Source organism: Macaca fascicularis, chromosome 7 (assembly GCF_037993035.2).
Source record: "Macaca fascicularis isolate 582-1 chromosome 7, T2T-MFA8v1.1".
Classification (NCBI taxonomy): Eukaryota; Metazoa; Chordata; class Mammalia; order Primates; family Cercopithecidae; genus Macaca; species Macaca fascicularis.
Window position 1 is genome coordinate 74,337,134 of NC_088381.1, and position 16,159 is coordinate 74,353,292.

General features: G+C 41.1%; 1 protein-coding gene across 3 annotated transcripts in view; it reads right to left on the reverse strand.

The window, feature by feature from the left end:
* Positions 1-16,159, reverse strand: part of AP3S2 (adaptor related protein complex 3 subunit sigma 2) — a 62,388-nt gene that overhangs the window by 38,837 nt on the left and 7,392 nt on the right. The window contains exon 4 of one of the 3 annotated variants that reach the window (XM_073996713.1): positions 5,041-6,053. The exons of the other annotated variants lie outside the window; for them this stretch is intronic. Coding sequence (XP_073852814.1) covers positions 5,982-6,053 — 72 coding nt within the window. The 3' untranslated portion in view covers positions 5,041-5,981. Of the gene's footprint in view, positions 1-5,040; positions 6,054-16,159 lie in introns of those variants that run through there. 3 annotated transcript variants of the gene reach the window in all.

Sequence of the window (16,159 nt, forward strand, 5' to 3'; positions counted from 1 at the left end):
GGCTCAGAGGCCTGACAGAATTAGAGCCTGTCCTCGAGATACTACAGGGTACAGTCCATTTGAACTTTTATGTGGATGCACTTTCTTACTCGGCCTCAATCTCGTCCCAGACACCAGACCTCTAGGTGACTATCTTCCAGTCCTCCATCAGGCTAGACAGGAAATTTCGTCAAGCTGCTAATCTTCTCTTGCCCAGTCCAGATTCCCAGCCATATGAAGACACTCTAGCTGGACGATCAGTTCTTATTAAGAATCTGACCCCTCAAACTCTACAGCCTCGATGGACCGGACCCTACTTAGTCATCTATAGTACTCCAACCACCATCTGCCTGCAGGACCCTCCCCACTGGGTTCATCATTCCAGGATAAAGTTGTGTCTGTCTGATATCAGGACAGCCAGCCTGATATCTCCTCTTCCTCCTGGAAGTTGCCAGTACTCTCCCCTACTGCCCTTAAACTCACTCACATTTCTGAAGAACAATAATAACCCTTATGAGCCTAATACATCCCTTCATTCTGTTAGGTCTATCCATCCTTACCCTACTCTTTGCAACAGGGCTTTATGCAGTCACCCCCACTACTTGGACTGTGCCCCAAAAACCTGTCATCCCTACTATATTCTGTCTAGTCATACTCCTATTTACCATTCTCAACTACTCATAAATGACCTGCTCTTGTTTACACTGCCAGTTTACACTGTTTCTCCAAGACATCACAGCTGATATCTCCCGGTGCCATCCCCAAACCGCCACCCTTGACTCCCTCTTGGAGTAGATAGATGATCTTTGGTGGCAGGGCACCCTCCAATACTTCCACCCTGATGAAATTCTATTCTTTACTTTTATACTCACTCTTATTCTGGTTCCTGTTCTTATGCCACCCTTTACCTCTCCCCAGTTATCTCCACCATACTATCAATCTCACTCTCTCCTAGCCGTTTTTAATCCTTCTTTAACGAACAGTTGCTGGCTTTGCATTTTTCTTTCCTCCAAAATCGCCGAGGCCCTGACTTACTCGCTGCTTAAAAAAAAAAAAAAAAAAAAAAAAAAAGACTTTGTGTGTGTGTGTGTGTAGATACATATATACTTTTTTTTTTTTTTTTTTTTGAGACGGAGTCTCGCTCTGTCGCCCAGGCTGGAGTTCAGTGGCATGATTTCGGCTCACTGCAAGCTCTGCCTCCCGGGCTTACGCCATTCTCCTACCTCAGCCTCCAGAGTAGCTGGGACTACAGGCGCCCAACACCACACCTGGAGCATTTTTTGTATTTTTAGTGGAGACGGGGTTTCACTGTGTTAGCCAGGATGGTCTCAATCTCCTGACCTCGTGATCCGCCCGTCTTGGCCTCCCAAAGTGCTGGGACTACAGGCATGAGCCACCGCGACTGGCCAAGACTTTGTATATTTTTAAATGAAGAATGTTGTCGTTACCTAAATCAATCTGGCCTAGTATATAACAACATAAAAAAACTCAAGGACAGAGCCCAAAAACTCACCAACCAAGCAAACAATAATGTTGAACCCCACTTGGACACTCCCTAATTGGACATCCTGGGTACTCCCAATTCTTAGTCCTTTAATACCCGTTTTTCTCCTTCTTTTATTTGGACCTTATATCTTTCGTTTAGTTTCTCAATTCATACAAAACTGCATCCAGGCCATCACCAATAATTCTATATGACAAATGCTCCTTCTAACAACCCCACAATATCACCCCTTACCACAAAATCTTCCTTTAGCTCAATCTCTCCCACTCTAGGATCCCACGCCGCCCCTAATCCCACTCCGAAGCAGCCCTGAGAAACATTGCCCATTATCTCTCCATACCACCCCCAAAAATTTTCACTGCCCCAACACTTTACCACTATTTTGTTTTATTTTTGTTATTAATATAAGAAGACAGGAATGTCAGGCCTTTGAGCCCACGCTAAGCCATCATATCCCCTGTGACCCGCAGGTATGCATCCAGATGGCCTGAAGCAACTGAAGATCCACAAAATAAGTGAAAATAGCCTTCACTGATGACATTCCACTATTGTGATTTATTTCTGCCCCAACCTAACTGATCAATGTACTTTGTAATCTCCCCCACCCTTAAGAAGGTTCTTTGTAATCTCCCCCACCCTTAAGAAGGTTCTTTGTAATCTCCCCCACCCTTAAGAAGGTTCTTTGTAATTCTCCCCACCCTTGAGAACGTACTTTGTGAGATCCACCCACTGCCTGCAAAACATTGCTCCTAACTCCACCGCCTATCCCCAAACCTATAAGAACTAATAATAATCCACCAGCCTTTGCTGACTCTCTTTTCGAACTCAGCCACCTGCACCCAGTTGAAATAAACAGCCTTGTTGCTCACACAAAGCCTGTTTGGTGGTCTCTTCACATGGACACATGAGACAGAATCTTACAATCTCCTGCCTGGAGAATAAAAGACTGGCTGCTAGATACGTGGGAGCTGAGTGGGCTGGCAAATTAGTATTCGACAATCAGAATCCATATGATCATTTAATCCCCGACTTGTACCTTCAAGCACACCTTTTGTCGCCTAAGCCAGAGACACTTTCTTTCACTCTCAGGGAATAAATCTGCAGTCTTGTGCTGGGGAAAGGGCAATTAACCAGAGAACTGGAATTGGGAAAAGGACTTAGGGAGCTAACTGGTTCTCAGACAGCTTTCCCTGTCTGCTCCAGACCCACACCCCAGTGAGACTCTATGCTGCCAGCTCTGTGCCTTTTGAGAGTTCTATCGGCTTGCCTGTCAGCTTTCCCTATTGTTGGCTGGGATGTGGCTTTCCAAGTCAATTACCAGGCATTCATATTCCTGTCTGCTTTCAAAAATTTCATTGCTATTGTCTCCTTTCCTGTACTCTCTGTCCTTGTATGTGTGTGTGTTTTAAAATTCACTTTCTACAGTTTTAAAGGAAAAAAATGAATTTAGAAGTATGGAAGTCCCCAGTAGGACTTTAGAAAATGAAATTTGACAGACTAAAGTTCTTACGGAAAATTAAATGTGAAAGACTACCCTGCCAAAAAAATTTGGAAAAACAGCGATAATAAGGAATGACTTGTCTTTCTAGGTATCAAAATTCATTGTAAAGCTTTGTTAACTAAAATAGTATAATACTAAGGCTGGGTGCGGTGGCTCACGCCTATAATCCCAACACTTTGGGCGGCCAAGACAGAAGGATCCCTTGAGCCCAGGAGTTTGAGACCAGCCTGGGCAACATAGCAAAACATCGTCTCTACAAAAAAATAAAAATAAAAAAATTAGCCAGGCACAGTGGCACACACCTGCAGTCCCAGCTGCTTCGAAGGCTGAGGTGGGAGTATTGCTTGAGCCCAGGAATTCAAGGTTGCAATGAATTATCATTGCACCACTGCATTCCAGCCAGAGTGACATAGCAAGGTCTTGTCTCTAAATAAATTTTAAAAATAAAATAAAAGTATAATTCTAACATGGGAATATAGATCAGTGGGGCAGAGTATAAATTACTGAAACACGTTTATAACATGCAATTTTTAAAGTAAGAGTTATATTTTAAGTTGGTGGGGAAAAGACAAGCTAACTGATAATGTTAGAACAGTTACCCTTTGGGGGAAAAATAAAGTTACCTATTTCAATGCAGACATAAAAATATCTAACAGATATTAATGAGCTAAATGTAAAAAATAAATTAAAAAAGCAATGGCAGATCCCCTGGGTGCCATCCAGGCCCCCAGAAGGAGCTATTCAGTCTGTGGCAAAGCTTTGAGGTGGCTGGTACTGCTAAAAGTGGCAAGTGGAGGTGCCACCCTAGTGGCCGGAGCTCTGAACTGTGGCAGCCAGAGAACATGTGAGGAGAGCCAGACCACATTTTGCAGCAGCACTGTGCCAAAAGGCTGTCTTCATTAAAGATGTTTAATGAAATTAAGACTGGGTTCTCAAGATAGGGTAGTTATCCAGGACAAGATGGACTAGCCCCAGAAAAAGACATCCCCAGATGGTGGGGGAAAAAGAAGAACTGTCGGATACATCGGTTTTTCTTACTCAAAATATTATTATTCAAGATCACAATCAAGGTCAAGAGAAAGAAAACGAGAAAGAAAATGAAGGACGAAAACACAAAGAGCATGCTGATGGGCAAAAAGGCTGAACTGAAGACACTGCAGACTCAGGTAGGAAAATAATAAGCCTATTTCATGATAAGGCAAGGAGACAGGAATCCTACAACAATTCCTCTAAGAAATACACTTCTGAGGAGCCTAATGACAAAGAACACTATTCTGATAAAGGAAGAGAGGGACTAAATTCATCTGAAAATGGGCTGGATGCAGTAACTCACGTCTGTAGTCCCAGTACTTTGGGAGGCCAAGGTGGGCAAATTGCTTGGGCTCACAAGTTTGAGACCAGCTTGAGCAACATTGCAAAGCCCTGTCTCTACAAAAAACACAGAAGTTAGCCAGGTGTGGTGGTGTGTGCCTGTGATTCCAGCTACTCAGGAGGCTGTGGTGAGAATCTTGAGCCGGGGGAACAGAGGTTACAGTGAGCTGTGATCATGCCACTGCACTCCAGCCTGGGCAACAGAATGACATGCTATCTCAATAAATAAATAAATTCATCTGAAAATGATGAGGACAGACACAAACACAAACAAAGTCGTCAGGAAGCAGAAGTCCACTCAAGATACAGGTCTCGTGAAAGGCATCATCATAGTAGAAAGAGGGAAAAGAAGTAGTCTCAATCCAGAAGCAGAGAGAAGAACAATCATGATCTAGGAGAAGGAAAAGAAAACCATGGGCTGGACACGGTGCTTCACACCTGTAATCTCAGCACTTTGGGAGGCCAAGTCAGGCAGATCACCCAAGGTTCAGGAGTTTGAGACCAGCCTGGTCAACATGGCGAAACCCTGTCTCCACTAAAAACACAAAAATTAGCCAGGTGTGGTGGTGCACGTCTGTGGTCCCAGCTACTTGGGAAGCTGAGGCAGGAGAATCACTCGAACCCAGAAGGTGGGGGTTTCAGTGAGCTGAGGTCGCACCACTGCACTCCAGTCTGGCCAACAGAGTGAGACTCCATCTCCAAAAAGGAAAAAAAAAAAAAAAAAAAGAAAGAAAACCATGGATCAGATCTTGCTCCTGTTCAAGATAAAAACTACATCTGTGTTGTGTGTGAAAAATAAGTAAATAAATAAATATGACACGCATAGGAAAGAAGCAGAAGTAGTACAGGAAGCAGAAGACTAGAGAGAAAGAAGAGCATTGAGAAACTAAGAAGATTTACCAGAAGTTTAAGCCAGATTTCTAGTTCATCTCTCTTCAGAGGTAAAGGCACAGCAATGGATGCATAAGAGTTTTAGCTGGGAGGATGGAATAGGCAAAGAAATTACAAGAACAGCAAGAAAAAGAAATAGTTGGGATGGGTGTTGCAGAAAAAGTTTTTAAAAGAAAAAGATATTGTTGAAAAACAAAAACAAGAAATAGCTCCAGTTACTAGAGATTTTGTTCTCAATGTTGCTGCCCTGTTGGCATCAGGAATGCCAATAACTCAGATAGCTATGGCAGCTCAAATGAGAGCCCTGCAAGCAACAGCTTTGGCAGAGATGGAACAGCTATACCAAGGGATTATGACACAGCAGCTAGAAATCCAGTGAAATTTGCTGAACAAGAGGAAAAAAATCAAGGCAAGAAAAACTGGGCAAACTCCCCATCTGCTGAACTATGACTTTGGGAAACAAGGACCAAAATGTCATATATAGGAAATTAGCGGGTATTAAGAGTGACGATAAAGCTGGATGTAGCTCAGCTGATGAAGAAACTTAGAGGACTGTGAAGCAATAGGAAGTACTGTATTTAGAAATGTAGATGCTCAATATGAAAAGGCAAGATCACAAACCCACACACAAAGAGGAATGGGATTGGGTTTCACTCTTCAACGTAAGAAATGAATGCAGTTTAAAAAAGATCATACTTTTAAGATTTGGGAACTTATAGCCTTCTTGTTCTGATGTCAGGTCCTTGTTCCCAAAGAGCTAGTGTTCCAGTTTGTTGCACTGGCTTTTCTTCCTCTCTTTTTTTTAAGCTGTGGTAAAATACACATAACATAAAATTTACCATCATAGCCATTTTTTAAGTGTACAATTCAGTAGCATTCGATAACGTTCATAATGTGCAACCATCACCACCAACCATGTTCATATCTCTATCTTATAAAGCTGAAACGTGGCTGGGCGCGGTGACTCACGCCTGTAATCCCAGCACTTTGGGAGGCCGAGGCAGGTGGATCACTTGAGGCCAGGAGTTTGAGACCACTCTGGCCAACATGGTGAAACCCTGGGTGGCTTGGTGGCTGAGCCACAAGAATTGCTTGAACCTGGGAGGCGGAGGTCACAGTGAGCCAAGATCATGCCACTGCACTCCATCCTGGGCAACAGAGTAAGACTCTGTCTCAAAATAAAAGTTAAAAAAAAAGAAAAACACCAAAAAACTGAAATGCTATTCCCATTTGCATTGGCTTTAATTTATTGAAAAATAAGATTTTTTCCATAAATATCAGATCAGTGATATAGGTGTTGTAATCATGTTAAACTCACTTCCACTAAACCTGACAGGACTATAGAAGGACAATATTTTTTGGTTCATGAATTCTACTTTTTGAACATAAAATGCTGTAGGTAGAATGAAATCTCATACATGCATTTTTTTTGTGTCTGTTATCTTGTGTACTTTTGTACTTAACCTTGTACAGTTATTTTCATCTTTTAAAACATAAAAGAAATGTTATGCAGATGTTCGTTAGAAGATCTTGCCACTGGTACATAACCCAGCACAAATAAGCTGGGTGGTGATGATAATAAAAATGGTTTTCTCCAAAGGAAAAAAACCAGCAGAACTATTGGAGAATATTTTCATACCTTGGGAGCTATGAAGAAAACAACTTCCAGATGTATCTACATAAAGTAAAAAGACCAATGGACTAGGAGAAAATATTTGCAATAAATATAACAAAAAAAAGAATATCCATACAATTAGGAAAGAATCCAACTTACAAACAAAACAAATGAGCCATTTGATAAGTGGACAAATATCATAGACATTTCCAAATACCAAAGATATGCAGCCTCACTACTATTCAGGGAAACTCTAGTGAAAACAATGAATTTGCATTTTTTCACCCATCAGATTGGCAAACATTTGAAAATATTCTTATCTTATTTTTGAGACAAGGTCTTGGTCTGTCATGCAGGCTGGAGTGCAGTGGTGTAATCATAGCTCACTGCAGCCTTGATCTCCTAGGCTCAAGCAATCCTTCAATCTCAGCCTCCCAAGTAGCTGAGAATCATAGAGGCATGCTACCACCCCAGGCTAATTTTCTTTGTTGTTATTGTGTTTGTTTTGATACAGGGTCTCTGTCACCCAGGCTGGAGTGCAGTGGCATGATCTCAGGCCGTTGCAACCTCCACCTCCCAGGTTCAAGTGATTCTCCCGCCTCAGCCTCCTGAGCAGCTGGGATTACAGATGTCCCGCACCATGGCCCAGCTAATTTTTGTACTTTTAGTAGAGACAAGGTTTCACCATGTTAGCCAGGCTGGTCTCCAACTCCTGACCTCAAGTGATCTGCCTGCTTTGGTCTCCCTAAGTGTTGGGATTACGGGCGTGGGCCACTGCACCCAGCCAGGTTAATTTTTTTGTACAGACAAAGTCTCACTATGCTGCCCAGGCTGGTCTCAAACTCCAGGGTTTAAGCGATCCTCCTGCTTTGGCCTCTCAAAGTATTGGGATTACAAGCGTGAGCCACTGCACCCAGCGTGAAAATATTCTTAATATTCTAATATTCAAAAGTCGGTGAGGTTACAGGTAAACAGATACATTCTTATTACATTCCATTAGTACAAGTATCAAAAGCAAAGCCTTTGTTTGGAGGCAATTCGGCAGTATCTATTCATTTAAAAAACACATACCCTTATTAAAGCAGCAATTCCAATTGAGAAATCTGTACTATGGGAATTAACATATGTGCATATAGATGCACATGGAAGGATGTCATTGCAGCCTCCTTTAAATAGCAAGAAATTGGGAAAAACATAGATGCCCCCAAATGTGGGGAAAAGAGAGATCAGCTTGTTACTGTGTCTATATAGAAAGAAGCAGACATAAGAGACTCCATTTTGTTCTGTATTTGAGATGCTGTTAATCTGTGACCCTGCCCCCAACCTTGTCCTTGCAAGAGACATGTGCTATGGTGACTCAAGGTTTAAAGGATTTTGGGCTGTGCAGGGTGTGCTTTGTTAAACAAGTGCCTGAAGGCAGCTTGTTGGTTAAAAGCCATCACCATTCTCTTAATCTCAAGTACCCAGGGACTCGCACACTTCTAGACCTCTGCCTAGAAAACCTAGCTATTGTCCAAGGTTTCTCCCCATGTGAAAGTCTGAAATATGGCCTCGTGGGAAGGGAAAGACCTGATCGTCCCCCAGCCTGACACCCGTGAAGGGTCTGTGCTGAGGAGGACCAGTACAAGAGGAAAGAAGGCCTCTTGGCGGTTGCTGGCAGTTGAGATAGAGAAAAGCATCTGTCTCCTGCCCGTCCCTGGGCGATGGAACATCTCGGTATAAAACCCGATTGTATGTTCTGTTTACTGAGAAAAGAGAAAACCGCCTTAGGGCGAAAGGCGGGACTTGCTAGTGCAATGCTGCTCTTTATGCACTAAAAAGGTTTATGGAGATGTTTACATATGCATATCAAGGCACAGTACTTTTCCTTAAACTTATTCATGTCACAGAGATCTTTATTCATATGTCTTACTGCTTTCTCCCTATAATAATCCTATTATCCTGCCACTTCCTTTTCTTTAAGATGGTAAAGATAATTACCAATAAATACTAAGGGAACTCAGAGACCAGTGCCCGCGTGGGTCCTCTGTATGCTGAGCGCCATCCCCTGGGCCCATTTTTTCTTTCTCTGTACTTTGTCTCTGTGTCTCATTTCTTTTCTCAAGTCTCTCGTTCTACCTAACGAGAAATGCCCACAGGTGTGGAGGGGTAGGCCACCCCTTCACACAAGCAGCATGATGAATCAAAGATGAAGATATGAATACATTCATATTATAGAAAATCACACACCATAAAAAAAAATGCATGTGGAAAAAGCTCCAGAACTTAAATGATGAAAAGGAAAGTTTTAGAACTATATATAGAGTGTGATTACTTTTAATTTTTATTAATTTTTATTTTTTGGGGTCTCACTCTGTCACCCAGGCTGGAGTGCAGTGGCACAATCTCGGCTCATTGCAACCTCCACCTCCTGGGTTCAAGTGATTATCCAGCTTCAGCCTCCTCAGTAGCTGGGACTACAGGCACCCATCACCACTCCTGGCTAATTTTTTTGCATTTTTAGTAGAGACAGAGTTTCACCATGTGGCGCCAAGCTGGTCTCGAACTCCTAACCTCAAGGTTAGGTTGCAGTGAGCTGAGATCACATCACTGCACTCTGGGCGACAAGAGTGAGATTCCAAATTACATAACAAACTTATATAGTACTGGAGGCATTATAAATTAACATGCTCTTCATTTTTTTTCTTTTTTTTGAGATGCAATCTCACTCTTGTCGCCCAGTGTGCAGTGGTGTGATCTCAGATTTTAGAGTTATTAAAGTATGATAAAATGTGCACCTTAGCATATATAAAATATGATAATATAAGCCAGGATCTAGAGTTCACTGGAGTCTGGGTGACGAAGTGAGACTCTGTCTCCAAAAAATAAAAAATAAATAAAAGTAATGTAAGTTTCAAAAGAAGAAATGAATAAACAAGAGGGAAATGCTAACTGTTAATTCACTTCTAATTATAATTATAATCCAACAGGGACTTTTTGGGACCTTTACAAATTATTCAAGAATATACATGGATGAATAAATAGTTACAAATATCAGAGAATGTGTTGAAAAACAACTGCCACAAAGGGGAATAACTAGTCTTACTAGGTATGTGAAACTATATTGAAACAATAAATAGCTGGGTGCGGTGGCTCACGCCTGTAATCCCAGCACTTTGGGAGGCCGAGGTCAGGAGTTTGAGACCAGCTTGGTCAACATAGTGAAACCCCGTGTCTACTAAAAATACAAAAATTAGTCAGATGCGGTGGTGGGCGCCTACAGTCCCACCTATTCAAGAGGCTGAAGCAGGAGAATCGCTTGAACCCAGGAGGCAGAGATTGCAGTGAGCCGAGTTTGAGCCACTGCACTCCAGCCTGGGCAACAGAGCAAGACTCCGTCTCAGAAAAAAAAAAAAGAAAAAGAAAAGAAACAATAAATAAAACAACAAGAAAGTAATGCAGAAAGAAAAATGTAACTCAGTGGAATAAAATGAAGAAATGAAGAGTAAAAACTAAATCCAACTATGTATTAAATGTTTATTCAACCAATGTGAAAGGTGTGATGACTACATGCCAGGAACATACCATTGTTGACACCACAGTCAACAAGTCATGTTCTTATCGAGTTTATATTCTGGGTGTGGGAAGAATAAGGAGGCAAATGAAACGAGGTATCTTCTATTGTCCTAAGTGCCCTGAAGGAAGTAAACAGGATGATGTGATGGGGGTTACTTCAGATAGAATGTCAAGGAAGTCTGTCTAAGGATTAAAATTCGAGCTGAGACATAAATGATAAAAGTCATCAGTCATTTGAAGAGCTGAAGTGAAGGAACCTAGATGAGAGTATTCCAGGGGACAGAACAAGTACAAAGGCCTGGAGGCAAAAATGTACTTGTGTTTGAAGAACAGCAAGAAGGCCAGAGCACAGTGAAGATGAGAGTGTATCCAGTGAGGGGAGAGAGAGGCAAAGGAGCCAGACCATGCTGGGCCTTACAGGCTATAATAGGGGGCCTGAGTTTTACTCTAAACTTAATACAGTATACAACATTAGAGTTTATTCAACAAGGGGAGGTAAAAATGGATTACTTACACTTAATATAATAGGTTAGACAATAATTAGTTTGAAAAAAATAAGTTTTAAAATAAACTCAAAATACACAGAGATTTACTTATTTGTTGATGATAAGGCAAACCATTGTTTTATCTGCTAACAAAGAAAAAAAAATGCTGTCAATTATAATTGTAAGATGTCACCCACTATAACACACATCCAGATTTTAGAGTTATTAAAGTGTGATAAAATGTGCACCTTAGAATATATAAAATATGATATTATAAGCCAGGATCTAGACTTCACTGGACAAGTGGTTCAATTATATTACAGAAGGCTGACATGGAAAATAAAATTATAAACTCACATATGGAAAAAGCATGATTAATAAAAATTCAAATATGTGAGGTACCTCTATCTCTGAGTAGAAATTTAAAACGATATACTTCAGTACTAGAGTTACAAGGAAACAAACTTATATAGTACTGGAGGCATTATAAATTAACATACTCTTCATTTTTTTTTTTTTTTTGAGATATGTCACCCAGGCTGGAGCGCAATGGCACAATCTCAGCTTACTGCAAACTCCACCTCCCAGGTTCAAGCAATTCTCCTGCCTCAGCCCCCCGAGTAGCTGGGATTACAGGCGCATGCCACCACACACGGCTAATTTTTTGTATTTTTAGTAGAGACGGGGTTTCACCATGTTAGCCAGGCTGGTCTTGAACTCCTGACCTCAGGTGATCGGCCCGCCTCGGCCTCCCAAAGTGCTGGGATTACAGGTGTGAGCCACCGTGCCTGGCTAACATACTCTTTCTAAATATCTATCTAGCAATACGCATTATGATTAGAAATACTAATTCCCTTTGACCCAGGTATTCTGGTTTTAGCAGGGTATGAATAGGCATAACAGTTTGCATAAAGACTTACAGTAGTTTTATTCATATTAATTAAAAAAAAAAAGAAACAAAGTATTCAGTGTCTGTTATCGTAGGTGCTCTGCTACCTGAATCAGCTGAGAACACTCATTTTACCCCCCGTTCTGCTTTGACCTTTTTTTTTTTTTTCTTTTGAGACAGAGTTTCGCTCTTGTTGCCCAGGCCAGAGTACAATCTTAGCCCACCGCAACCCCCACCTCCCAGGTTCAAGAGTTTCTCCTACCTCAGCCTCCCAAGTAGCTAGGATTACAGGCACGTGTCACCACACCTGGCTAATTTTTTGTATTTTTTTATAGAGACGGGGTTTCTCCATGTTGGCTAGGCGGGTCTCAAATTCCTGACCTCAAGTGATCTGCCCACCTTGGCCTCCCAAAGGGCTGGGATTACAGGCGTGATGCACTGCGCTTGGCCAAAAGCTACTAATTTCCATATGTTAAACTTGTATTCAGTCACCTTACAGAACTCTATTATTAGTTCCAGTTGTTTCCAACTGATTTCGATTTTCTAATCAATTCATCTGTAACTATTATATATTCTGAAACCTAGTAAAGCAAATCTCCCATCACTGTCCTTTTTCCCTAGAATATACTTTTGCATTTCTTGGCCACTCCTTTTCCCTGATATATTTTGCCTTTACCGAGTTCTATAAACTCTCCTGATGGAATTATACTTGGTTTTCCATTTGATGTGTTGCTCACCACCTTTGGGACTACTGTCATCTTTGCTTGACTCTTTCCAACAAGGGGAGAGTTTGTAGCTCCATTTGTTCCAACTATTCCTTTGTTTCTCCTTTAAGATTTTATAATTTTATTGGAATCAATGTCAAGTATTCCATACCAAGTTCATTCCCAAGCACTAACTATCCTTTATTACTACCGTAAATGAGACTTAATTATGAATTTTCTAGCTGTTTTCTCAGAAACAGGAAATTTAATTTTGTTGGCTTTATCTCATATTCTGTCATTTTGCTGATATAATTTCCTTACTTATAATTTTTTTAAAAGATTTTCTATGTCCATAATCCAGCCACCTTACATAACTTATCTCTCTGTCTTTCTTTACTATGTCACTTCTTCATTTGTTTTTGTATCACTCACTACGAATGTTTGTTAAAATTAGAGTAAACAATAAAAGATATTCCTTTTTTTTTTTGAGACAGAGTCTCGCTCTGTCACTCAAGCTGGAGTGTAGTGGCGTGAATATGGCTCATTGAAACCTCAACCTCTTGGGCTCAAGAAGTCCTCCTGCTTTAGCCACATGAGTAGCTGGGACCACAGGGGCACACCACCTGATTTTTTATAGGGACTAGGTAGGTCTCACTATGGTGCCCAGGCTGGTCTTGAACTTCTGAGCTCAAGTGATCCTCCTGCCTCAGGCTCCCAAAGGGTTGGGATTATAGGTATGAGCCACTGCACCTGGATGAAACACTCAACAAGAGTATTCACAAATGCCTACAGATTTTACCCTGAGACAACAGTGGCTCTGGTTTCTTGGCTCTTGGTTTTGAAACTAAAATTGATTGCTTCAGGGAAAGTAAACTAAGTGATGAGGGGAAAGGGGAAGGAGGATATTTTTCACCATACAGGTTGAACACTCGAAATCCAAAAATCTGAAATCCAAAACACTACAAAATCCAAAATTTTGTGTGCCGACGATGCTCAAAGGAAATGCTCATTGGGCATTTCAGGTTTTGGACTTTCAGATTTAGGATAAGTATAATGCAAATATTCCCAAATGTGAAAAAATCCAAAATCCAAAACACTTCTGGTCCCAAGCAGTTCAAAGGGATATTCAACCTGCATACTCATAGTGTGTCTCTGAATTCTGAACCACATAACTATATTCATTTCTTCAGAAAGTAAACAATTAATAAATGTGTACTTTTAATCAAAAATGCTTATTCCAGTTTAAGAGTGTATTTAATATAATTTGGATAATCACTCCTCTCAGAAACTACTAATTTTTATTATATTAGTTTTTCTTACTGCTATAATAGACTATTAATTTTTCTTTTTCTTTTTTTTTCTTTTTTTTTTTTGAGACGGAGTCTCGCTCTGTCTCCCAGGCTGGAGTGCAGTGGCCGGATCTCAGCTCACTGCAAGCTCCGCCTCCCGGGTTTACGCCATTCTCCTACCTCAGCCTCCTGAGTAGCTGGGACTATAGGCGCCCGCTACCTCGCTCGGCTAGTCTTTTTGTATTTTTTAGTAGAGACAGGGTTTCACTGTGTTAGCCAGGATGGTCTCAATCTTCTGACCTTGTGATCTGCCCGTCTCGGCCTCCCAGAGTGCTGAGATTACAGGCTTGAGCCACCGCGTCCGGCCAACTATTAATTTTTCTTTGTTACACTGACTTGCATTCTTGGGAATAAATACTATTTGGACACAATGTATAATTCTTCTATTTAATAGTATGCAGTTTTCCTGCTAAAGAAATAATTTTAGGGCTAGAAAAGAATATCTAGTATCTTTGTAGATTAAAAAAAAAACAAAAACACCCAACACACAGAAGAGACAAAATGCAAAACAAACAAAAACCCTTAAGGCCAATAAAGCCTAGATGATTTGTTTAAGGGTACATTGCTTGTTAATGGGAGAGTCAAAAAGGAAAAAAAAGTCAGGTTTCACAATCCCTTGGTTCAACCGATTGTTGGCTAAGATTTTAGTTAGTATGTAATTTTATACCAATACTAACAAGCAATATTTGACAAACATCTTCCCCTTTTTTTTGTTTTTTGAGACACAGTCTCACTCTGTCACCCAGGTTGGAGTGCAGTGGCCAATCTCACCTCACTGTAACCTCCGCCTCCCAGGCTCAAGTGATTCTTCTGCCTCAGTCTCCCATGTAGCTGGGACTACAGGCACAGGCCACCACACCCAGCTAATTTTGTTTGTATTTTTAGTAGAGACAGAGTTTCACCACATTGGCCAGGCTGGTCTCAAATTCCCGACCTCGTGATCCTCTCACCTTGGCCTCCCAAAGTGCTGGGATCACAGGCGTGAACCACTGTGCACGGCCCATCTTGCTTTTTAGAGTCAGGTTTTTGGATGATAACCAATTTATTCCATGAAATACGCTTAGGTAGTAGGATTCCTTGTTCTAAGTTTTAAAAAATAACTGAATGCAACATACAGGTTTTAATGTACTTCAACTTTAAAAAATTCTACTGTGACCCCATTAGGGAGTCAGTTCTTTTTTTTTTTTTTTTTTAACATCTATTATTTTATCCTAATATTATTTCAGTGCTTTTATGTTGACCTCATTTGGGCAGTTTTTTGTTTTCATATTTTTTGAGATAGAGTCTTGCCCTGTTGCTCAGGCTGGAGTGCAACGGTGTGATCTCAGCTCACTGCAACCTCTGCCTCCCAGGTTCAAGTGATTTTCATGCCTCAGCTACCCAAGTAGCCAAGCAGCTGGGATTACAGGCATGTGCCACCATGCGCAGCTAATTTTTCTATTTTTAGTAGAGATGAAGTTTCACCATGTTGGTCAGGCTGGTCTCAAACTCCTGGCCTCAAGTGATCCACCCTCCTTGGTCTCCCAAAGTGCTGGGATTATAGGCACGTGCCACTGTGCCAGGCCAGTGCGGTTATTTTTTGTAGTCAGCTATTTCAGTTATATTGGTAGTATAACTATGTATATATCATCTCTTTAAAACAATGTTTTCTATTTCTATCTTCTTTATATCAATTAGGCCAACTATTTATTAATTTTTATTTTTTCAAAGATCAGCTGGGTCCAGTGGTTCACACCTGTAATCCCAGCAATTTGGGAGGCCAAAGTGGGAAGACTGCCTAAGCTGAGACGTTCGAGACCAGCCTGGAAAACATGGTGAGACTTCATCTCTAAAAAATTAAAAAAATTAGCCAGATGTGGTGATGCATGCCTGTAGGCCCCATTACTCAGGAGGCTGAGGTAGGAGGATGGGTTAAGCCTGGGAGATGGAGGCTGCGGTGAGCTGTGATCACACCACTGCACTCCAGTTTAAGAGCAAGACCTTGTCTCAAAAAAAAAAACAAAAACAAAGATCAAACTTTTTAGTTCCTATTATTTTTACATTTTACTTATCTGATCTTACCAAATCCAATGTACACTAAATATTTAATAAATGTCTATTAAATTATAAAGTTAGAGGCCGGGCACAGTGGTTCACACCTGTAATCCCAGCACTTTGGGAGGCCAAGGCAGGCAGATCACAAGGTCAGGAGATCAAGACCATCTTGGCCAACATGGTAAAACCCTGTCTCTACCAAAACTACAAAAATTAGCTGGGTGTGTGTCTGTAATCCCAGCTACTCGAGAGGCTGAGTGAGGCAGAAGAATCGCTTGAAGC